The sequence below is a fragment of the Oncorhynchus nerka genome, linkage group LG12 (assembly GCF_034236695.1).
Source record: "Oncorhynchus nerka isolate Pitt River linkage group LG12, Oner_Uvic_2.0, whole genome shotgun sequence".
Taxonomy (NCBI): domain Eukaryota; kingdom Metazoa; phylum Chordata; class Actinopteri; order Salmoniformes; family Salmonidae; genus Oncorhynchus; species Oncorhynchus nerka.
The window spans coordinates 34,822,405-34,845,234 of NC_088407.1; the positions used below are offsets into that span (position 1 = coordinate 34,822,405).

General features: G+C 43.4%; 3 protein-coding genes across 11 annotated transcripts in view; 1 reads left to right on the forward strand and 2 right to left on the reverse strand.

The window, feature by feature from the left end:
- LOC115138174 (mitogen-activated protein kinase kinase kinase kinase 2-like) overlaps window positions 1-5,896 on the reverse strand; it is an 18,183-nt gene extending 12,287 nt beyond the window's left edge. For all 4 annotated transcript variants that reach the window (XM_029674720.2, XM_029674721.2, XM_029674719.2 and 1 more), the window contains exons 1-3: window positions 5,492-5,896; window positions 2,189-2,246; window positions 563-653 (exon numbers count right to left, since the gene is read on the reverse strand). In XM_029674720.2, the coding sequence (XP_029530580.1) occupies window positions 563-653; window positions 2,189-2,246; window positions 5,492-5,599 (257 nt within the window). In that variant the 5' untranslated portion in view covers window positions 5,600-5,896. The remainder of the gene's footprint in view (window positions 1-562; window positions 654-2,188; window positions 2,247-5,491) is intronic.
- Window positions 5,897-6,016: 120 nt separating this feature from the next.
- LOC115138176 (menin-like) lies at window positions 6,017-19,898 on the reverse strand. Of its 6 annotated transcripts, none has more exons than XM_065025525.1 (11): window positions 19,799-19,879; window positions 13,343-13,394; window positions 12,448-12,968; window positions 11,990-12,198; window positions 11,729-11,857; window positions 10,815-10,855; window positions 10,561-10,648; window positions 10,260-10,396; window positions 9,069-9,201; window positions 8,721-8,885; window positions 6,017-7,760 (listed from the first exon to the last, which is right to left on the reverse strand). In XM_065025525.1, exons 3-11 carry the CDS (start codon window positions 12,881-12,883, stop codon window positions 7,248-7,250), a joined length of 1,851 nt encoding a protein of 616 aa, XP_064881597.1. In that variant the 5' UTR covers window positions 12,884-12,968; window positions 13,343-13,394; window positions 19,799-19,879; the 3' UTR covers window positions 6,017-7,247. The 6 variants fall into 6 exon arrangements, with proteins under 6 accessions (XP_064881597.1, XP_064881598.1, XP_064881596.1 ...); XM_065025526.1 differs by having other exon boundaries at window positions 13,339-13,394; XM_065025524.1 differs by lacking the exon at window positions 19,799-19,879 and adding an exon at window positions 19,059-19,346.
- LOC135574323 (putative nuclease HARBI1) lies at window positions 14,137-17,104 on the forward strand. The gene is given in 10 exon segments (XM_065025527.1): window positions 14,137-14,393; window positions 14,484-14,545; window positions 14,628-14,708; window positions 14,796-15,080; window positions 15,159-15,194; window positions 15,292-15,788; window positions 15,791-15,844; window positions 15,914-16,029; window positions 16,125-16,236; window positions 16,331-17,104. Coding segments are annotated over 6 exon segments (1,176 nt in total). The 5' UTR covers window positions 14,137-14,393; window positions 14,484-14,545; window positions 14,628-14,708; window positions 14,796-15,080; window positions 15,159-15,168; the 3' UTR covers window positions 16,702-17,104.
- Window positions 19,899-22,830: the final 2,932 nt, after the last annotated feature.

Sequence of the window (22,830 nt, forward strand, 5' to 3'; positions counted from 1 at the left end):
ACACACACACACACACACACACACACACACACACACACACACACACACACAAACGCATACGTTTAATTCTGTGTGTATGCATGCGCTTGTTAGTGACCATATTTTATCAACAACCAAGCTTTTTGTGTGTATAACGTTCATTTTGAGAGCCACAATTTCTGTAGTGTGGGAGAGAATTCTGCATTCTAAGTCCTAGAAGTGGGCGTTTGAGGTAAGAGCGTTCCCGAGTGGCACAATGAGTGAGTGGCGCAGTGGTCTAAGGCACTGATTCGCAGTGCTAGGAGGCGCCACTACAGACCCTGGTTCGATCACGGGCGATATCACAACCGGCCGTGATCTGGAGTCCCATAGGGCAGCGCACAATTGGCCCAGTGTCGTCTGGGTTAGGGTTTGGCCGGGGTAGGCCGTCATTGTAAAATAAGAATTTGTTCTAAACTGACTTGCCTAGTTAAATAAAAAGAGTGGAATTCAACACATCCAAGAACACTCACAATCCAAGGAATTCCACAGATGGACGTGGAACTCTCATGAAGTGTAACATTAGACAAGCCTAAACATGTACCTGTGATAGCTGCCGAAATAGGCCACAATGTTCTTGTGCTTGCATTCCTTCATCATAGTGATCTCCTGCTGGATGGATGTGATGTCATCACCTGAACAGGGAGCATGCAGGTCACATGACCAAACTAAGACACAGATATACAGTGAGGGAAAAAAGTATTTGATCCCCTGCTGATTTTGTACGTTTGCCCACTGACAAAGAAATGATCAGTCTATAATTTTAATGGTAGGTTTATTTGAACAGTGAGAGACAGAATAACAACAAAAAAATCCAGAAAAACGCATGTCAAAAATGTTATAAATTGATTTGCATTTAATTGAGGGAAATAACTATTTGACCCCCTCTCAATCAGAAAGATTTCTGGCTCCCAGGTGTCTTTTATACAGGTAACGAGCTGAGATTAGGAGCACACTCTTAAAGGGAGTGCTCCTAATCTCAGTTTGTTACCTGTATAAAAGACACCTGTCCACAGAAGCAATCAATCAATCAGTTTCCAAACTCTCCACCATGGCCAAGACCAAAGAGCTCTCCAGGGATGTCAGGGACAAGATTGTAGACCTACACAAGGCTGGAATGGGCTACAAGATCATCGCCAAGCAGCTTGGTGAGAAGGTGACAACAGTTGGTGCGATTATTCGCAAATGGAAGAAACACAAAATAACTGTCAATCTCCCTCTGCCTGGGGCTCCATGCAAGATCTCACCTCGTGGAGTTGCAATGATCACGAGAACGGTGAGGAATCAGCCCAGAACTACACAGGAGGATCTTGTCAATGATCTCAAGGCAGCTGGGACCATAGTCACCAAGAAATCAATTGGTAACCCACTACGCCGTGAAGGACTGAAATCCTGCAGCTCCCGCAAGGTCCCCCTGCTCAAGAAAGCACATATACATGCCCGTCTGAAGTTTGCCAATGAACATATGAATGATTCAGAGGACAACTGGGTGAAAGTGTTGTGGTCAGATGAGACCAAAATGGAGCTATTTGGCATCAACTCAACTCGCCGTGTTTGGAGGAGGAGGAATGCTGCCTATGACCCCAAGAACACCATCCCCACCGTCAAACATGGAGGTGGAAACATTATGCTTTGGGGGTGTTTTTCTGTTAAGGGGACAGGACAAATTCACCGCATCAAAAGGGACGATGGACGGGGCGATGTACCGTCAAGTCTTGGATGAGAACCTCCTTCCCTCAGCCAGGGCATTGAAAATGAGTTGTGGATGGGTATTCCAGCATGACAATGACCCAAAACACACGGCCAAGGCAACAAAGGAGTGGCTCAAGAAGAAGCACATTAAGGTCCTGGAGTGGCCTACCATTAAAATTATAGACGGATAATTTCTTTGTCAGTGGGCAAACGTACAAAGTCAGCAGGGGATCAAATACTCCCCCCCTCCCACACTGTAGGCCATTTCCTGACATCTCAACACTAATACTGATACTAGTACTAGAACTACTAGCTACTTCTACTACTAGCCTACTGCTGCTAGTAGTAGTATTTAACTGTGTCACACACACAGTAGATTGTCTCCAAAGACTTAAGAATGTATTAAACAAAGCATACAGGAAGGCAAAACATGTAAGAAATAACCCATAATACAGGTCTGACAAGTCTGGTCACATACCAGGATCCAGTTTGACTATTTTGATGGCTGCCATTGCCGAACTCTTGATGTTGCGAGCCTGAAAGAAAGGGTGAACTGTGAGTGATTAATACTGTGAGCTTTATACAGGGAATACAGACTACAGAATGACATGTCCATGGATTAGTCAGCAGTACATAGGCCTACAGCACTAGACAGCTACATCCGTGAGAGTGAAACACTAAACCATCAGCAAGCAGTTTCCTCGAAGCAATTGCATCAAATTGCTGACAGCTCATCGCAATCGTTCTATTTACAACAGTCAATTAGCTGTTTACAACCATTTCATTTTTCTATTTTTTCACCCAGAATTTCTAACTCTAAATACAATTTCTTAGTATTGGCAATGGAAAACATAACAGCTAATGCAATTAAATCACAAAATATCTAGATTTATATAGCTATGAGAGTCCTATTTGTGAAATTCAAGTGAAAAGTATTTTTTGGGGGGGCCAAAATGCAATTTTCTCTGTAACTCATTCCTAAATGCATTTTCATCTCAGTTTGGAGATCTGCCACATTCCTACCATCACTATAGGAAGCCCCGGGCATCCATTCAAAACCCAAGCCCCCTAGTCAGCCATCTTGACGATAAAAGAAACAATATTAGACCCTGGTCTGGCCGGGCTGTTCGCATGCTGCCTCTGACCTTCAGCTTCACCTTGTAGAAATGCAACAGCAGGAGACAGAGACAGGGGCTGCTGGGGACACTATAGTAGTGAGAGGTATTTCCTACACAGTCCCGGGTTGTATCTGAAATGACACCCTATTCCCTCTGTAGTGCACTACTTGTGACCAGGGCCCGCATCAAAAGTGGTGCACTGTATAGGGAATAGTGTGCCACTTCAGACGCAGACCCAGAGCTTTAAGTGTCATGCTCAGTGACATGGTCTATGTCAGGGGCGTAAGAGAGAACAAGGGGAAAAGTCCCTGGCTTTGAATCCAGAGGATGTTGTTTACAATGTCCATCCGACGTTCGTCCGTCATTTCCTCTCGTTTTATCCTTTAAAAACATGGATTGCTCCCATTCTTTCTGACAGGTCAAACGGTGAAGTGACGTCAGGTCGTAAAGGCCCTTAACTCTATGCCCGACAAATATAGAATCAACCAATGGTCTATCAGATTGCCTGTAGACAAAACCTGAAGCTTGGCTACACCGACTTCCTGTTTTTTTCCTGTTATAACAGAGCACTTCCTGTGACTAAAGTGACAGTAATGTCTCTTTAAGGTTCGCCAAAGGCAGCATGAAATAACAGTGTGTTGTGGGATAGAGTTCACAGACAGTGGTAATGAAAATAAAACTTCATCACTTTGATCATAGTTCCAAAAGTAGTTATTTCTCAGGGCTTGATGATTGAAATTCCACACAATAAAAACACAGACGGCTTTTCCCTGCTTTTCCATACGATCATTCGGAAGTATGTTGCACTAAACTGGCCTCAAGACATTATTGATATTCAGTGAGAGACAGATCCGCACAACTGCAACAACAGCACAAATGGAAATGTGTGTGTGTGTGTGTGATGTAACTTGCAATAACAAACGACCAACAGCCAACAGTGTGACAGTGATGACTGGGCATTGCAGTGCTGCTGCTGCTGCTTTGTGAAACATATTTCTGTTCTGTGGGTTTCCCCTACCATCAAACCTCAGGTAATCTCAGTCAGGTCACAGGTCACAAGTTTATAACCATGAACGTACATACGTATGACTCCTCAACCTGTCTTTGGCATAGTTTCACTAGACTACAAGACAAAAATAACTACTCACTCGTAAAAGCAACCTCCCACTGAGGTCTTTGAGATGAATATCAGGGCTACTTTTGAGGCATGAAATCCATGCTTTCTTGTTTGACAAAGGCTTCATTCTTTATTTACGTAGCTGCAACAGGTCACACACTTGAGAGCAGAAGCCTCAGCTGAGTAGCTGAAGAGTTTCCTGGATCTTGTGAACAATGGTCATCTAATGAATGTCCACAGAGTCAGAGAGCCCACTAGGTCACATGGCCAGTGGTTTGACCCCTGACCTCCACGGAGCTCCAGTACGGCTGGAGAAACAGAACAGTGGAGGAGAGGAGGAGAACAGCGAGGTAGTGGGAGGTGATAATAGGCCATTGTCTATGGGACAGTAGCAGTTTCTCCATTCACAGCAGGCAGGCAGGCAGGCAGGCATAGCCCGGGCAGTGACATGGCGCTAAGGCATGGCAGGGGTTGTACAACATTATATAACTTCAAGACTGAGTGAAACAGAGGACATGTCTAGGGGACATTTTGAATTATTCATATTCATAAAGCATTAGCCCAAAAGTGAACAATTGTGCTTGCAGTAAATGTTGCCTGTTGTACCTGTTTTACTTTTGTAGTCTCTTGGATACCAAATGTATCTGGCAGGGGGGAGAGGCACATAGCAATTTGAGTCTGTTGCTCTTGCAGGATGCATGTATTTTACATTCAGGGTGGGATCACAGGATGTTTTTTTTTATCCTGCAGCTCACATCACGAAGTCAAAATAGACGAGACAGACTGAAAAATACCTTATCGATAGTCAAGATACATGAAACATAAATGCTGCTAAATGTCGCAGTGCCCTTCAGACTAGATTTCTTGTAACATCCCCTGGTCTTAAAAAGGTGATCTATGAAGTCAGTTATTCTACCTTCATGGAAGAAAAAAAACAGCACAAAATGAGAGTATATTACAGAGAGGTTTATAGTATTGCTGAGAGAGCTAATAAAAAGTTAGAATGAAATGCCTTGAGCCTTGATAAATGTTCCTGTAGTGGCCTTGGTCGTTATGGATGTTGAACTAATTGACCAGCCCTGATGCTATCCCAGCCTGATTATGAATACTGAACAGCAGAAGATGTACTGCCTACCAGTAGTTTATGGGCATTGACCATAGGCACTAAAGGCATCATTAAGATGAGGGCTCATTGACTATCCCCGCATTATTCTCACATAGCAGTCACACTTGCAGGCGCGCCATACCCAACCTTTTACCAGTTATTGGTTACCTGCATACACATGATTTGTTGAATGGTCATACATAAAGTTTAACATAGATTATGTTAAGAGCGTTAATGTATGGTGGCTGTGCTTCTATCCACTTTTGAATGTTTAGAGCCTGTCAACATAAAATTCAATAAAATGTCCCATTGTGGAATACAGGAAGGGAAAAAAACGTTAATTAACAGCTAGGCTACGTTGGTTTAATGACTTGGCATGTCAATTAAAACGCATACATACGCATACGTGCGAACTGATATTTCCCCCCACTCACGACTCACCTTGAACACATCTCCGTACGTGCCACTCCCAATACGATGAATTAACTCGTAATCATTCAACGGGTCCAAAAACGAGACTCCAATAGTAGTATCCATGCCTGCAGACATTACTGCGTCTGGTCACTCACGCACGTTGATATCCACTCATGACAATACATACAGCGAATCAACAACTGGACGCGCGGTTTAGTTGCAGTAATCCCAGGGGTGCTGTCTCGATGAAATACTATTACACCACGACTCTTCTGACCAAGCAAATATAACTGATAGCCTGACAGAATGGGTATTGATTACGTCGCCAGACACCACAGATACCCTTCTTCAGAGTCATTCATGTTACCCGAGGCGAGCCCGCCAGATCATGCAAAGTCAAGTGATCTCAATTCTCAAGTCGACTATAGGCGCATGTCGGAATTTTCCTGGTCATTAGAGCAGACGAGCAGAGGACGCACACTGTACATCTATGAATAGCCCATTATGACACGTGCAACAGTATTCCCATTATATTCAAAACAGAAAAGGGTATCATATTTGAAATTATTTTATTACCTGCAAATAAAACCAATGATCAAGCAAAATACTACTGTATGTAGCTGGGAAAACTACAGCAATACCCTTTAAACAGTGCATGGTCTTTCTGGTCACTTTCTAATCATGAGTTTGCCTATTGCAGCTCTGGCTAGTCTCAAAACTAAAAAAAGGCCACCTAAATTTGAAATAAAAAAAGTCGGTGTATAAGGCAACCAATAGCTAGCATGTAAGAGACAACAGAGCAGGGTTGGACATTGTTACACAGTAATAGTCCCAATCACTACCAGGGATTTCAGTGAAAAACATGAAAATTAAGTCAAGACTTGAAAATATAGAATGGAATTCTGGCTGCTTTAACAGAGCAATTCTCCCATCCCATAAAATGTCCAGGGACAGGGTGTTTTCATAATCTAAACGCCCATTACTTTGGCTTTAAAATAACTTCCACACAAGTCAATCAGAACTCAACAGTTGATGTGTGCCACTGCTCAGTTGATCCTCACAAAGTGACAGCATTTTATTTGATAAAAAAAAATATGTGGTATGATACACAATCATTATTGAATCACAAGATTAAAAGGAGCAACTTGGTCAACATATGTTCAAACTTGATTAAAGTGACTACCTCCACTCTTAAACACACACGTCATGTGCTTACCGACCCTCGTATGGCCTTATTGGTAGGGTCCGGACGATGCCAGCATCACAATATTTTTCCATGGAAAAAGTTAAAACAAACCATACAAAACCTGCTGTACGTACAATATTGTACACTATAGCTCGGAAAATAAACAAATGTGACTCTGGATGCCTACAACTTAATGATTTATGTTTCCAACATTTGTTTCCTTGCCACAATACTAACGAGTATCGTGATACTGGTATCATCCCGGCCCTACTTATTGGGACTTATGATATGATTGCTAAAATAACCTTTGGATGAAAAAATAAAGTAAATCGCATAATGCTCAGCAGATGCAAGCAAGATGATGCGGCAGTCTTTTTTGTGCTGCCTCGCCTCTCACAGTCACAGCACAACGGAAATGTCCTACAGACAGCCTCTCCTCATTTCTCTCCCAATGAAGAGAAAGTCTAGCCTGGTCCCAGATCTGTGTGTGTGCTGTATAGTCAACTCCTATGATAAATGACCATAAATGTTGGCTTTACAACACAACCAGACTTGGGAACCATGCTAGAGGAATGTTCTACAGACAGAGTCCTCCTTCTACAGAGATTTACGCTGGCGCTTCATAAAGGACATGGTGTAGTCACCCGACGGCGTGCTCTTCTGCCTCTTCATCTGCACCTGTGACTGGGCGGTGAGCTGGAGCTTGATGGCGCTGGCGTTGACCTTGGGTGCAGACAGCAGCTCCTTCATGCCCTTCATCTTCTTGCTCCGGAAGGCCACCAGGGGACTCCCACTGGGGGAGGGCAGCTGCTGGAGAGGAGATGGCACCGGGCTGGACGACTTGGCCTTGCCTTCGGGGTCTCCACCGCGGAGCCCTGAAGAGCGACGCCGCGTCCCGCCCTCGCCACCTACTTTCTTAGCCTGGTTGGGTTGGTTTGGTGGTGGGACAGGGGTGGTGGGGGTGGACTGTGTTGGAGGGGAAGCTTGGTCTTCCAGTCTGGACTCACGCCTCGGGCCACGTCTCCGGCCTTCGCGAGGGTCCTCACTGGATTGGTCATCGTCGTCCTGGGGCTCAGGCTCTTTGGTGATGATGGACACCCTCTGACGGATCTGTGGATGATGTCCATACATTATATATACACACAAAAGTATGTGGACACCCCTTCAAATGAGTGGATTTCGCTATTTCAGCCACACCAGTTGCTGACAAGTATATAAAATAAGGCACACCGCCATGCAATCTCCATAGACAAACATTGGCAGTAGAATGGCCTTACTGAAGAGCTCAGAGACTGTCTACGTGGCACTGTCATAGGATGCCACCTTTCCAACAAGTCAGTTCGTCATATTTCTGCCCTGCTAGAGCTGCCCCGGTCAACTGTAAGTGCTGTTATTGTGAAGTGGAAACGTCTAGGAGCAACAACGGCTCAGCTGCGAAGTGGTAGGCCACACAAGCGCATAGAACGGGACCAAGTACTGAAGCACGTAGAGTGTACAAATCGTCTGTACTTGGTTGCAACACTCACTATAGAGTTCCAAACTGCATCTGGAAGCAACGTCAGCACAATAACTGTTCGTCGGGAGATTCATGAAATGGGTTTCCATGGCTGAGCAGCCGTACACAAGCCTAAGATCACCATGCGTAATGCCAAGCGTTAGCTGGAGTGGTGTAAAGCTCGCCGCCATTGGTCTCTCGGGGGGTTGGAAACGCGTTCTCTGGAGTGATGCTTCACCACCTGGCTGTCCGACGGACAAATCTGGGTTTGGCCGATGCCAGGAGAACTCAGCAAAGAGGGTGGGGGGGGGTCAACTCCATGATTTTGGAATGAGATGTTTGACGAGCACATGTCCACATACTTTTGGTCACGTCATGTAATTTACATTGAACCCAACGTGAGGCAACATAATTAAAAGGCGCGAGAAGAAAAAAAAAGGGATAATAACAACATTGTTTCAAAGAGATGTACCACTACCATGTACAGCCAACGTTTGTGGAAAGACCAAGTTAGATTGATTATGAGTGGAACACTAGATCTCTCGGATTTAAAATCCAGGTTTGTGTTATTTTACCTGTGGGTCAAAGCGACTGAGGGACTGGACCAGGTAGGTGGCCCAGCCAACATGAAGGACAGGGGTGGGGCTTCCCTCCTCCCACTTACAGATGCCGTCATAGAAACGCAACAGGTGGGCAAAGCATTCTGGGTCCTGGAGGGCAGAGGCCTGTATGGGCTGGTCCTGAGGGGGGGGGGGTGTTATGGAGAAGAAAAAGGAAACCCTCAAAGAATAGCTTGAGAGGCAGTAGCTGTAATATGAAATATGATTGCCTCATTCTTTGACTTGAGATTAAAATGAGAAGGGGAAACATTCTATTCCATTCTTATGTAAATTTCCAATGGTGCCTTGGTGGCGAGGCATTACCTTCTCTCCTCCCTCGCTCCCTTCTGCGCTCTCGGCGGCTGCAGCCGTCTCCTTCAGCAGGGTGGGGATGACGTCGTTGGCAATGTCGAAAAACTCCTTGTAGATCTCTTCGTCCTCGCGGAAGTAGTTGTAGCTGAGAGACAGGTGAGAAATCACACCTTGTTCTAAACACACATTGAAAACTGGCAATTCATGATCATCACCAATACAATTGTTCTGTTATTTGTTTTCCACATAAGCAGGACAAGGGGTATTAAAAGGTGTGTGCACTTATAAACACTGTTCTAGCCCGTCTTTTTGGTGGGAAAACAAAAACAGTATAGCAAATACTCAAAAACGTAACGTTTTGTGTATGTTTGTAGATCACACTCCATGTTCCTTTTTGTCGTGACAGCGAACAGATGGAACCGAGATTAAAGAACAATAGGTGAAACAGGAAAGGAAAGGCAGAGGGGGAAAGGGAAGGCGAAAGAGGAGGGACGGAATGCACTGACTGCTACACTGCTCTGGGCGTGCCAGTCTCACACATGCTAGAGAAGACAGAGACGGGAGGGAATCAGCCCCTCGGATGTTCCCTGTGATCCGGCCGGTCCGACCTCTAAGAACTAGTGCCAAGGCTGGATGGTTGGGAGGAAGTTTCCTGTGATTGGATCGTTTTTAGTTAGACAAAATTCTACCCCTGGAAGACGTGCATGCATTAGGATCACTGAAATCATAAGAAAAAGAGAAGCGTTTCAAGCTATATAAAAAGGTATATAACGCCATAGAAAATGGAAAAACTGCCATGCAAAACCTCAAGCTAGAATAAAATCACAATTTCAGACAACTTGTTCCAGATTTGAGATGACAAACTAACACCATAAAGTACTGAGGAAGTGTTCAAAAACATTACCGCTAGGGATCTGCTGCCCTCTGCTGTCAGAAAGGTGAAACAGCAACTGATGTAAATCATCAATGCGTACCTCAGCCAGAGATGGTCAACGGGCTTTGTCTCAGCATCCATGCAGATTTCAATATAACTTATCATACCATATAAGGCATTATCATAACCACCTAACAAGGATTTTTAAATGAATGATGCTAAAGGTTATTTCTGTGGGTCAAACACACTTAAGAAAGACAGTTGACACAGAGCAGTAGGGTGTAAGATGCATAGAGAAGGTAGCCAGGCTAGCTGCTCCAGTAACGTACTCCTGCATGACCTGTGCAGCCTCGGCCCAGGCCCCCAAGGCCTCCCGGACCTCCCTGTGTCTGTAGTGGTAGCCGGCCAGGTACATGAAGGGGTAGATGTGCTCGTTGTTGTAGTACTTCTTAGCAGAGTTCACAGCCTAAAAACAAAATAACCACACTTTAAGCAAACAAATTCACAATGATGACATAAGTTAAGGAGTAAAAGCCATTCCCCCCCCAAAAAAGAAGCAATTATTTAAGATCATGACATTTTGACAAAGTATTTTTTTACAAGAATATGTACAGCTCTCCACACACTCACTTTAAGGTGGATGGCGTGGGGGCTCTCTTTGCCAGGGATGGGCTCCTGGTCCTCCAAGTCTGCCAGAGTGCCCATGGCCATGGGGTATCTGTGGAACAGCAAGTGAAAAGATGGTTGATTTGACAGGATAAGAACCTGTTCACCACAGAAAATAATAATTCATTTGGATAGAACCATGAGACATTTTCACCGCAACAATTCAAAAAACTGATCGTTTTTCCAGATACTTTTTGAAATGTACCAAAAAGTATCACCTTTCCAGGTCTCCTCGCTCATACAGCAACCATAGAAGCCTCTGTTGCCGAAAAAGATCAGAGAGAGAGAGAGATCAGAAAGAGGACATCACACAGAAGCACTGATCACGGTAAATATAAACTACAGTTCGGGCATGCTTCATGTCTTGGACTTTGATGATGCCGACAGGTGCAACTCTCCCCTTACAATATCAGGAAGTCCTATTCATTATATCACACGTGCTTGTGCAGCGATTCCCTAACATTTTTGCGTCAGGGACCCCTTGGGCTCCAGAGTGGCCTAAGGCACTGGATCTTAGTGCTAGAGGCGTCACTACAGACACCCTGGTTCGAATCCAGGCTGTATCACAACCGGCCGTGATTGGGAGTCCCATAGGGCGGCGCACAATTGGTCCAGCATCGTCCGGGTTTGGCCGGTCTAGGCCGTCATTGTAAATAAGAATTTCTTCTTCACTGACTTGCCTAGTTAAATAAAGGTTACATTTATTTTCTAAATAAAATAATATCAGATCAATATCACTTTAAAACTTAAGAGTACGATAAAAATAGCATACAAGCAGTTTTACAAGACTTCTACAGTACATGACCGGAGTAATTAAGTCTCAGGCCCTGGGAAATAACATATTAAAGGCCCTCCTCTTGCATTCAGAGAGAACAGCAATTCTATACATTTTGCCTTGGGCAGAGAAAACATTTTTGCCGTTTTAAGCTAATTTATTGCAATTCTACAAATTTTGACATGGGGCAGTATGCCATTTGCAGTTTTAAAGCTTCATTTAAAAGCATTAATGTTCAAAACAAATATTAATTTACTAGATATATATATTTTGAGATCTGGCCATGGACCCCCTGACCCCACTTTGGGAACCCATGTGCTAGTGTACATCTATTGTTAATATTGGTGGTGGTCTGACCTGCTGAAGTTGTAGCATCTCGGAGCTGTCAGTGTGCAGGTCCAGAGAGGGGTTGATGGCACACACCATGAAGGCCACTTCCATGTTCCTGTTACACTTCATATAGGAGCCCTTTAAGTACAGCCAGCTCTGGGGAAGGGGGGAGAGATGGGGGTTAGGGTTGAGAGGTGTTGTGTTTTACTCTGTGATTACAAATGCAAGGTGAGAGGAGTGTGTGTATAATGTTTCCGCGGGGGACGGAAGTATCGTTATCTTACTTACCCTCTCACCGACACCGGCAGCAACTGTCTGCCCCCTCCGGTCCTCGTTGCCCTTTCCGTGCCAGGTGACCTCTGCAGTCTCCTCTCCGTTCTTGCCAAAGATGACCCAGGCGTGGTCCTCGGACAGGGCCAGGTGCACGTCCCGCAGCCCCAGCACCTGGCATGCTGCCACCACTGCAAACGCCACCCCCGAGCTGTCCAGCTTTGTGCCTGTTCAAAATGACAAAAATATGATAGAATATTTGTAGCTTTACCCCTCTTTCAGACCAGTTGTCTGGTGTGAGGATGGACACACTGCAATGACACAGAAACAAGTTTATCCAAGAAATATAGCTACTGGGCCACAAATGCAATATAGCTAATCATCCAACATAGGAGACTGTATCAATATTATAGATCATATTCAATTAATGTAGTGGTACCCCCATATAACCCGTCCCTGCATCTAATGACCCCTACCAGTGATGAGACTGAAGAGGGACTGGATGTGGGCGCGGTCCTTAAAGTAGGAGCGGCTCAGGCTGTTCCAGATGACGTCAGATACTTTCTTCACCAGTTCCCTGCTGGACCCACCAGCAGGCCTGCGGTACTGGGACAGATCCACAGCGCCCCGGATCTGGGCTGCGAAGCGCTCATGCAGGGCCGATAGCATCCCTAACTCCACTGTAGGAAAGCAGGAGTTTGGGCAGTCTAGCTCCAGCGGCTCAAAGCGCACCCCCGGGACGTTAATTGGTATGACCCGGTTGACAGCCAGGAAGTGTTCTGCAAAGCCCAGGACCAATGAGAGAAGGGCTAGGTCTGGTTCAGATTTACGGAGCTCCGCTTCGAACAGGGCAACCACGCCACCAATCCCCTTCAGGGGAAAGTGCTTCTTCTGGGCTGAGTGTAGCCCCATGTTGACCCCTCTCCTCTGCCACAGCTCAGTCACTCACTTGGCCAGTGTGTCTTCTCTACTCTCAGCTGTAGTGATGTCACAGGGGCTGGATGAGAGTAAAGTGGAAATCAGTACCAGCACACACCTTAAAATCACTTGAGCTGTATTTTTCCTTAAAATTCAATGTGTTTTTTTTTTCACTATGGAGAAAATAGAATAGACTAGGTAGCCTTAGTGGGCGTGACATTTATCCACTTACCCATTCATTATGCAAAATGTGTTTAAAAAATGTAAACGAATACGGGAACAAATATTGATATCTGATACAAAACTGGGTAAAGTTAAGAACAAGGTTTTCAATTAATAACAAATCCAGATTATTCTAGCTAACTAACTTCTCAAAGCGCTAGTAGTGCATTCATATTTCTATGACCTGGAGCATGCGCACAAGTTAGATACATGCACAAGAGGCATACTTGCCGAGCATGTTTAGCGACATGGTTCTGCGCAAGCTTCAGGTGACACCAGGGGCCTGTTGCACAAAAGTAGAATTAAGACATCCGGGATAAATGACTCAGCTGAGCTCAATGAAGCCAAAACATGTGCGTCCAGGCTTAATTGGTTGCACAAAGACCAAGCCAGGATGAGCAGACACGGATTCATTAAGCCAGGTGAAACCAATCCTGGATAGGTGCGCGCTCACGGCTCACTCAAATAGACCCCGCCACAGATCACAGATTAACTGATTTACCATGGCAACTAGAGCCGCGTACTTTTCCCCGTCGGAAGCACAAATCCTCATGGAGGCATACGAGGAGGTAAAAGATATAATTAAGAAGAAAGGCAACACCGCCACAGTGATAAAGCAAAGAGAAAAAGCGTGGCAAAGTATTGCAGACCGCCTGAATGCGTAAGTAGTGCACAATTACACATTCACCGCTCCGCTGAAACATCACAATTACAATTCAAATATTTAATTCACATCTCCAAAAATGCAGTTGTACTGTAATTATGAAACGGTTAAATTTTTAATTGAAATGAACTGCAGATATGAGTGAAATTGTGTAAAGTAACTCCATCACACTGTATAAAGCTATGATAAATTTTTTGATATTTTTACTGAAAACAAGACAAAAATACCAAGTAATTTTTTGCAGTGTGACTCCATTAAATGTGTGTGTGTGTGTGTGTGTGTAGATTAAACATGAACGGGCCAAAACGGACATGGCAGCAGGTCAAAATCAAATAAAAGAACATTCTGCAGAATGGTATGGTCCCTGACTAATATTTAACAAAGCACAAGCATATATTGTACCCAGAAGGTGCCTGCTCACACATTGTCTGTACTGTTTTAGCAGTGAAAAAGAATACCCACAGACAAGGCACGGGTGGTGGGTCACCAAAGGCTGACCTTACCCCAGCAGAGGACATGGCCTTGGAGCTAAATAAAGGCAGGCCCGTCTTAGAGGGGATCCCTGGGGGAAAGAGACGAGCATAGGTTCCTCCCAAGATGCCACCCGCTTCATTCAAGGTATGTCCTTCCATCTCTACATGGGATACAACCACATTCATATTGAATCAATTTGGACTGTCTGACTTTGGTTTACCTATTGCCTTGCAGTGCCTGGCAGCACTGTGTTCCTGTTAGAGCCACCAGCACAAGCACCAGACGATGCTGATCCAGTGAGTACTCCATCAAAGGCATACTGTAGGCCTGGCATGTCTTGTCTACTAGCTTCAATATGAATCCGATTAAATGTGATAGGGTGAAGGCCCCAGTGCAACAGCACATGATGGAGACGATGATGAGGAGGAGACCATCTCTCTGGATTCCAGAAGGCATGAGGTATCATGTCAAGACTGTGAAAGTACTATTTACTCTACAATGGTGAGGAGTCCTCATCAAAATCAAAAAATCTAATTTCTTTTACAGGACCCAGATGCTATACAGTGGGAAAACCAGCCTGGCAACATAGTGCGTATTAATAAAAGGACACCACATCCTGCCAAATTCCAGCTGCGCTAATTGTATTGTGTTCACAGAGCTCACAAGCTATCAGAAAGTTGTATGGCAACCACCTCCGGCGCCAAATAGAACTGGCAGACATAGACATTCAGTACAAGAAGAAAAAGATGGAAAATCTTGCACTGGAGTCCGAAATAAAAAAAGAGGACAATTAGGAAACTGGACCTTGAAATAAAAAAACTTGAGAGGGAGGTGAGATATGCCTTCAATGTACACTGTATGCTAACTGTAACACAAATGTATTAATCATTATTTTTCTTTCCTCCCCAGCTCCAAGAAGATGACACAGCTCAAAATAAAAATTAGGTATATTCTCGTAAAGTCAAGTGAGCCATGACATATGAGCTCTTATTGTGAGCACACAGGACGGTGGCATCTTTCTAAGGTTTTTTTATTTTCCCAGCAATCAGTACAACCAAGTCATCGTTATAAGGCATCGCCCTCTTTTGCCCACCCCCCAGCACCAGGTGTGGCCACTAGCCTATATGAAGGCCCAAAATTGTGTGTTCCTTTCTGCTCTGACAATGGCATGCCCATTCGTGCGAGATGTGGTGGATGAAGAAGCACTTGTGCTGAGGAGAGCCTTCAGGCGAGAAAGGGTCTTCAGGGACCGGTTGGACCCACTGGCCTTCCCTGATGACCATCTATATGAAAGATACAGGTTTTCTGCAGATGGCATCAGGTATCTATGCAGACTACTGGGTCCCAGGATTAAGCACCGCACTGCACGGAGCCATGCACTGAGTGTGGAGCAAATGGTTTGTGTGGCCTTGCGCTTTTTTGCTAGTGGAGCCTTCCTGTACTCAGTGGGGGATGCAGAACAGCTGAACAAGGCCACAATTTGCCGCACAATAAGGAGTGTGTGTCTGGCTATCAAAGCATTAGCAGATGTCTTCATCTCCTTCCTGGCCACAGAAGACTCTGTGACATCAAAGAGGAGTTCTATAGGATTGCAGGTAAGAGGATCTACAAATTACAGGACAACTGTTAACACATAGTAGGATACTCATTACTTTGTGTGACAGGTTTCCCCAATGTCATTGGTGCAGTGGACTGCACACACATAAGGATAAAAGCCCCCTCAGGTGCCCATGAGGCCGATTTTGTGAATAGGAAATCCTTTCACAGCATTAATGTTCAGGTGAACATAACTTTTGATATTGTCCATTGACGAACACTCTGCATTGCCAGTGATGTGCATTGATTGGTGTAATATTCCTCATCTTATGATTTCAGATGGTCTGCAATGCTGACTGTGTGATCAGCAATGTTGTGGCAAAATGGCCTGGCTCAGTCCATGACTCCAGAATCTTTCGGGCCTCTGAAATCTATCAGTGCCTATCACAAGGTAAGCCACACAACCCCTATTTATAACCATCATGGCTGTGTCAAGAATATCACTGTGTTTATGAGGTAGTAATGATGAGATTTTGTGTTGACAGGTGAATTCTCTGGTGTGTTGCTGGGAGACAGGGGGTATGGCTGCCAGCCTTTTCTCCTGACACCTTTCACAGACCCCCAGGAAGCACAGCAGGCCTACAACCATGCCCATGCCAGGACCAGGGCCAGAGTTGAAATGACCTTTGGCCTCCTGAAGGCACGCTTTCACTGCCTTCACAAATTAAGGGTCAGCCCTGTTAGGGCATGTGATATTACTGTGGCTTGTGCTGTCCTCCACAATGTGGCCTGCCTGAGGAAGGAGAGGGCCCCCAGAGTGCCACCAGCCATGGACTGGGACAATCCGGCAATCTTCCCTGATGACGACAGTGGTCGGCTGCTGAGGGACCAATATGTGGTGAATTATTTTAGTTAGTATGTGTGCTTTCAATTTTGGTTAAATATGTCCTGCGGTGGCAGAGGAATTTGGGTTTTTTTGGGTTCGTTTTTTGCCAATTTGGCCTCTTATGATGTTTGTGCGGTATACTGTGTGTAATACAAGGCTGCAGGGAGGCTACTGCATCCATTCATTTGTCTGTTCAGTTGATGTGTATGGATTTGTCCTGCATTTATTTTAGTGTGCAGACATGCAGGGTGTGTTATATACAGACCTTTGAATGTGTATGTATCATTTTGTATAATATGCTTGGATTCTGTGCTTTCCATCTTGTAGAGTCACTGTGACTTCAGTTTCGAAAGGAGCTGATGGTTTACCTGCTTTGTTTTGTCCTTATTCAATAAAGGAACATAATGTTACACATTGTGTTTTTATATTCATATGGAATGTGTATTTGTTTATATGACAGAGTACTAGGGCCACACTGAAGAAAAAGGATAAAGTCATAAATTTATGAGGCTGGTTCTTTCTGCAGAAAAGCTACATATTGTTTTTACAGTTTTGATACTTATGACAATGTGATACTTAATATTCTGGCACATCAGCATGTCTTTGTTTATGAAACCATACTGAAGTACAATTTCACGAAATGCCCCACATCTGTCACAACTGTCCTCCTTTAAAACAACTGGTTACAATATTATGACTTGTGTTTTTTTCCCCTCTGTGGCCCTAATATTCTATCATTTTATATATAGCCTTATAGTCTATGGGAAACTGTAAATTATCTAATGATAGCAACATCATCTAAAAATCATTTTTTATCCAAAATCATTGAAATTAATGATCACAAACGTTTAAATCATAACAGTGGGTCTAGTTATATGTGATAACAATGTATAGTGAGCAGTGAAATAACTATTGGTTTCCATTTGTGGTGACTGCTGACTGACATTAGGGATGAGATTAAATAGATCCTGGAATTTAGCCTGGTCTGGAGCAGGCTAGCTCCACAGAATAAATCTCCATGGTAATTTATACCATAACATATCCTCCTGCCCCCTATCCATCTTTAGTGCAACCGGATTACGGATCAATTGAGCCAGGATCACCAAGATATCCTGGCTTAATCCCTTATCCTAGTTTTGTGCAACAGGCCCCAGCTGTTTCAAAAGTTTGTAAATATACTTCTCTGTTGATATATTGTCTCACATTACTACCACCGAAAGGACCAACCGCACAGACAACCGGTGAAGTACATTCAAATATAATTGTATTCAACATTCTGGCTTGTAGAGGTCGCGAGAGTAAACCTTCCTGATTCAAACGCTCATTCTTGCGCCTTAAGAGGCTGCGCAGGTATCATTTGGTTATCACTACGACAACGGCTTCCGGGAACAACAATAATATTTACATCTTAGTTATTCAGAAAATGAATTAAATGTTACATTGGTCCCTTTAATTATGTTTAAATACTGTTTTACCCATTTCATGCGTATATTGTTTTCTAGTCCACCCTATTCAACTATTACTGTGCATATTATTCTGACCACGTCCTTCAGATAACGACGATACTAACGTTATATATTCTTTGCACCACATTATTTTTATTTCTACTTTGCACATTATTCCATTGCAAATCTACCATTCCAGTGTTTTACTTGCTATATTGTATTTACTTTGCCACCATGGCCTTTTTTTGCCTTTACCTCCCTTATCTCACCTCATTTGCTCACATCGTATATAGACTTGTTTCTACTGTGTTTGTTTTACTCCACTGCTTTGCTTTATCTTGGCCAGGTCGCAATTGTAAATGAGAACTTGTTCTCAACTTGCCTACCTGGTTAAATAAAGGTGAAATAAATAAATATTCTATCCACACACGGCCCATCATGTCTCTACATCCAATCACACAGACAGATGTGTATTGTTAGCAATTGCTGCACTGTTGGAGCAAGGAACACACGCAATAACATTTGCTAGACATGTGTATGAGACCAATAAAATGTAATTTGATTTCTGCCTTGGCGTAGACTTTAATGCAATTCAACGTCGGGTTTCCAGGCAACTAACTACAGTAGCTAGGTAGGTTAGATAGTTTACTGAAACTGAACGGTTACAACAACCCACACAGGACCGGAAAATTAAAAACATGTAACGTTAGCTAGCTTATTATTAAGATTAATTTCTAGTCAACACCAAACATGCAGGTGGAGGCAATACATTGAAGCTAAAACGAGCAGCTACAAATATGCAAATATACTATGCAATATGGCTATGGCTATGCTAGCAGTAATCATGCCAACATGAAAAACAACTTGTGTATTTTAATCTCCTTAAACATGACCAAACTCATAGCCCGCTCATTAAAATGTACAAATAAACCTTATACGTACCAGTTTGTTGAAAGCTGCACCCACATGTTTGTGCTTTGCCGCGCAGTGCTATGACTGTGTTGGTCTGTTCAAATCGGTCAGAACCCGAAGATTTGGCGCGCTTGCTTAATCTTACATTGTGAGTCGCGCTCAATGCAATATTAGTTCAGAGTATCCGTAGATCTACGAAGCTGCACGCTCAGTTTGAACAAACCCCCTTGTTTCTGTGTTAGTGCTATCAAAGATTGTGGATATACTGACAAGATATACGTCTCTCTCCGCCCTAACAATGGAGTCGTTGTCCACGGCACGGCGGGCTGTCTAGTTCCCACGTATCCTTTTTTTGGATTGGTGGACACATCTCATTATTGTAATCCTTTTTGAATATTCGAAAAGGGTTGACGACGTCAACCGCCTGTATGTATTCTATTCAATGGAGAGAGAAGTATTTTTTTTATATATATATTTTTTAAAATTTGTGTGAGTAATGTTTACTGTAAATGTGTATTGTTTATTTCACTTTTGTTTATTTCACTTGCTTTGGCAATGTAAACATCTGTTTCCCATGCCAATAAAGCCCCATACATTGAAATTGAGTGAGTTGCTTTGCTTCTAGCCTCATGTCATGAATACCCATAGCAATCTCCGATAAAAAAAATGTTTTTTTCTCAAAGTTACCGTAATGTCACATGTCCTACCTATCAGTACACTACAAACAAATCATGTATAATAAAATTTATATTCAATCAAATAAATCTCACCTAGGAAGTAAGCATTCATGTTTGTTGTTGTTGACCAAAGTCGACTCTTCTCTTGGCCTCCATACAAAAACTCCTTGCTTTGGTGTGCGAAACAACGAAAATACGCCACCTGTTGGATGGAGACAGATGCTCCGCCGAGTTGGGTCTCTTCCTCTCTGGTGCTGTCCAGAATATGTCCCATAGAGCATGATAGAGGCATCTAGTTGCCAAAAAATGCCGTTTTACCATGGGAGCACCATTTCTTTTTTATTAACCTTTACTTAACTAGGCAAGTCAGTTAAGAACGAATTCTTATTTACAATGACAGCCTAGGAGGGGTTACGACAGATGTTTACCTTGTCAGTTTGGGAATTCAATCTCGCAATTTTTGGTTACCACGAGGCTACCTGCCACCATTGAGGGCTTCCACCATTTTAAAGTAGTCAACTGGGTGGGAATTCCTATGGGTTGTAACCTCTATAGAGCGCCACGGTGGAGATGTCAAATCCTAGCGGCCAAAACAGGGAAATGTTTTAAATCATTTTTCAACAATTCATTTTTCCCAAAGGGCATTTTAGAAACTGGATTTTAGGCTGTGTTTCGTGCAGGCTGACTCTGGGGTGACGTTTTGATAACCATGTAAATCTCTCTCGGACAAGGTGATTTATCAATATAAATCGGCTCTATTTACCCTTGATGTGAAAATACTAATTAGCATCTCTAACAGAAGTCTTCGCTGACAGGTATTGTGTCAATTTAAAACTTGCACAAGACAGTTCACAGAATTGAAAGCAATGTATACAATTGATTACTACATTTAGCTAACAGATAATTAATCCAGGGATTTTTACCTTTGCCTCGATTAGGCAGTCTTGTAGTTCTTTATGATAGGCTAATTAGCGTTTCATTTTAGGGGGTAAATACAGGCTAATATATTGATAAACCACCTTGCCTTAAAGAGATTTACACGTTATCAAAACGTCACGCCAGGGTAAGCCTACATGAAACACAGCCCTTATTTGAAGTGTTTCTAAAGTCCCCTATTGGAAAAATTAATGGTGGAAAAACAATTGAAACCATTTACCTGTTTGACCGCTTTGGTATTATGACTGTTATACTGTTATACTATTATACTGTGGTACTCTATGAAGCTGTCATAACGGCACAGATAAAGACGAGTCCTATATCTAGCTCTATGCGACGTCCCTAACCGTAACCCTTACCATTTCACATTTCAACTTCAATGGGGGGGTAGGGACGTCCCAAGGATCCCAGATAGCAAATACATTGAATTGTATCGAACTTCCTTATCGACTGAACAGATGCATTTATGGAGATGTAGTTCAACATTGCACCATTGTTGCCAAAACATCATAATAAGGTTCACCGGCAGAGGGCAACATTATAACGAGATACTGATACATTGTTACAAAATGGGAAAGTCTAGCGATAAACATTACATAATGAAAAAGAGGCGTGTACAGCCCCCGTGTGAAATGGAATGGTTTCGCAAAGCTATGTTTTGTTGGACATAATAGACCTAACATGTTTCAATGAATTCTTTTTATATTATTGTTTGTAGAAAGATTGATCATAACACATGCATACACTGGGCTTCTTTTTTTATTATAGCCTTAGTATTTTATAGGCCTATTTACATTCTCAAAGCAGAAAAAAATAGGGCAATGTTTGCAATAATAAAATGTGGTAGGTATTTTGCCATAAATAGGCTATGCATAAACATTGCATTCGATAAGTATTCAGACCCCTTTACTTTTTTCACATTTTGTTATGTTACAGCCTTATTCTAAAATTGATTAAATTGTTTTCCCCCCCTCAATCTACACACAATACCATATAATGACAAAGCAAAAACAGATTTAGAAATGTTTGCAAATGTATTTAAAAAAAAATCTTAAATATCACATTTATATAAGTATTCAGACCCCTTTACTTTTTCCACATTTTGTTACGTTACAGCCTTATTCTAAAATGACAAATAAAAAACAGAAATATCACATTTAAACAAGTATTCAGACCCTTTGCTCAGTACTTTGTTGAAGCACCTTTTGCAGCGATTACAGCCTCAAGTCTTCTTGGGTAAGCTTGGCACACCTGTATTTGGGGAGTTTCTCCCATTCTTCTCTGCAGATCCTCTCAAGCTCTGTCAGGTTGGATGGGGAGCGTTGCTGCACAGCTATTTTCTGGTCTCTCCAGAGATGTTCGATCAGATTCAAGTCGGGGCTCTGGCTGGGCCACTCAAGGACAGAGAGACTTGTCCCGAAGCTACTCCTGCATTGTCTTGACTGTGTGCTTAAGGTTGTTGTCCTGTTGGTAGGTGAACCTTCACCCCAGCCTGATGTCCTGAGCGCTCTGGAGCAGGTTTTCATCAAGGATCTCTCTGTACTTTGCTCTGTTTATCTTTCCCTCAATCCTAACTAGCCTCCCAGTCCTTGCCGCTGAAGAACAACCCCACAGAATGATGCTGCCACCATGCTTCACCGTAGATGTGACGCTTGGCATTCAGCCCAAAGAGTTCCGTCTTGGTTTCCTCAGACCAGAGAATCTTGTTTCTCATGGTCTGAGAGTCCTTTATGTGCCTTTTGGCAAACTGCAAGTGCGCTGTCATGTGCCTTTTACTGAGGACTGGCTTTCTTCTGGCCACTCTACCATAAATGCCTGATTGGGGGAGTTCTGCAGCGATGGTTGTCCTTCTGGAAGGTTCTACCACCTCCACAGAGGAACTCTGGAGCTCTGTCCAGAGTTTATCTGTGGACAGAACCCAAGTGACCATCGGGTTCTTGGTCTCTGTGGACAGAACCCGAGTGACCATTGGATTCTTGGTCACTGTGGACAGTACCTGAGTGAACATCGGGTTCTTGGTCACCTCCCTGACCAATGCCCTTCTCCCTCGATTGCTCAGTTTGGCCGGTCGGCCAGCTCTAGGAAGAGTCTTAGTGATTCATGGCCTGGTCTTTGCTTGAACACTGCTTGCACTGTCAACTGTGGGACCTTATATAGACAAGTGTGTGATTTTCCAAATCATGTCCAGT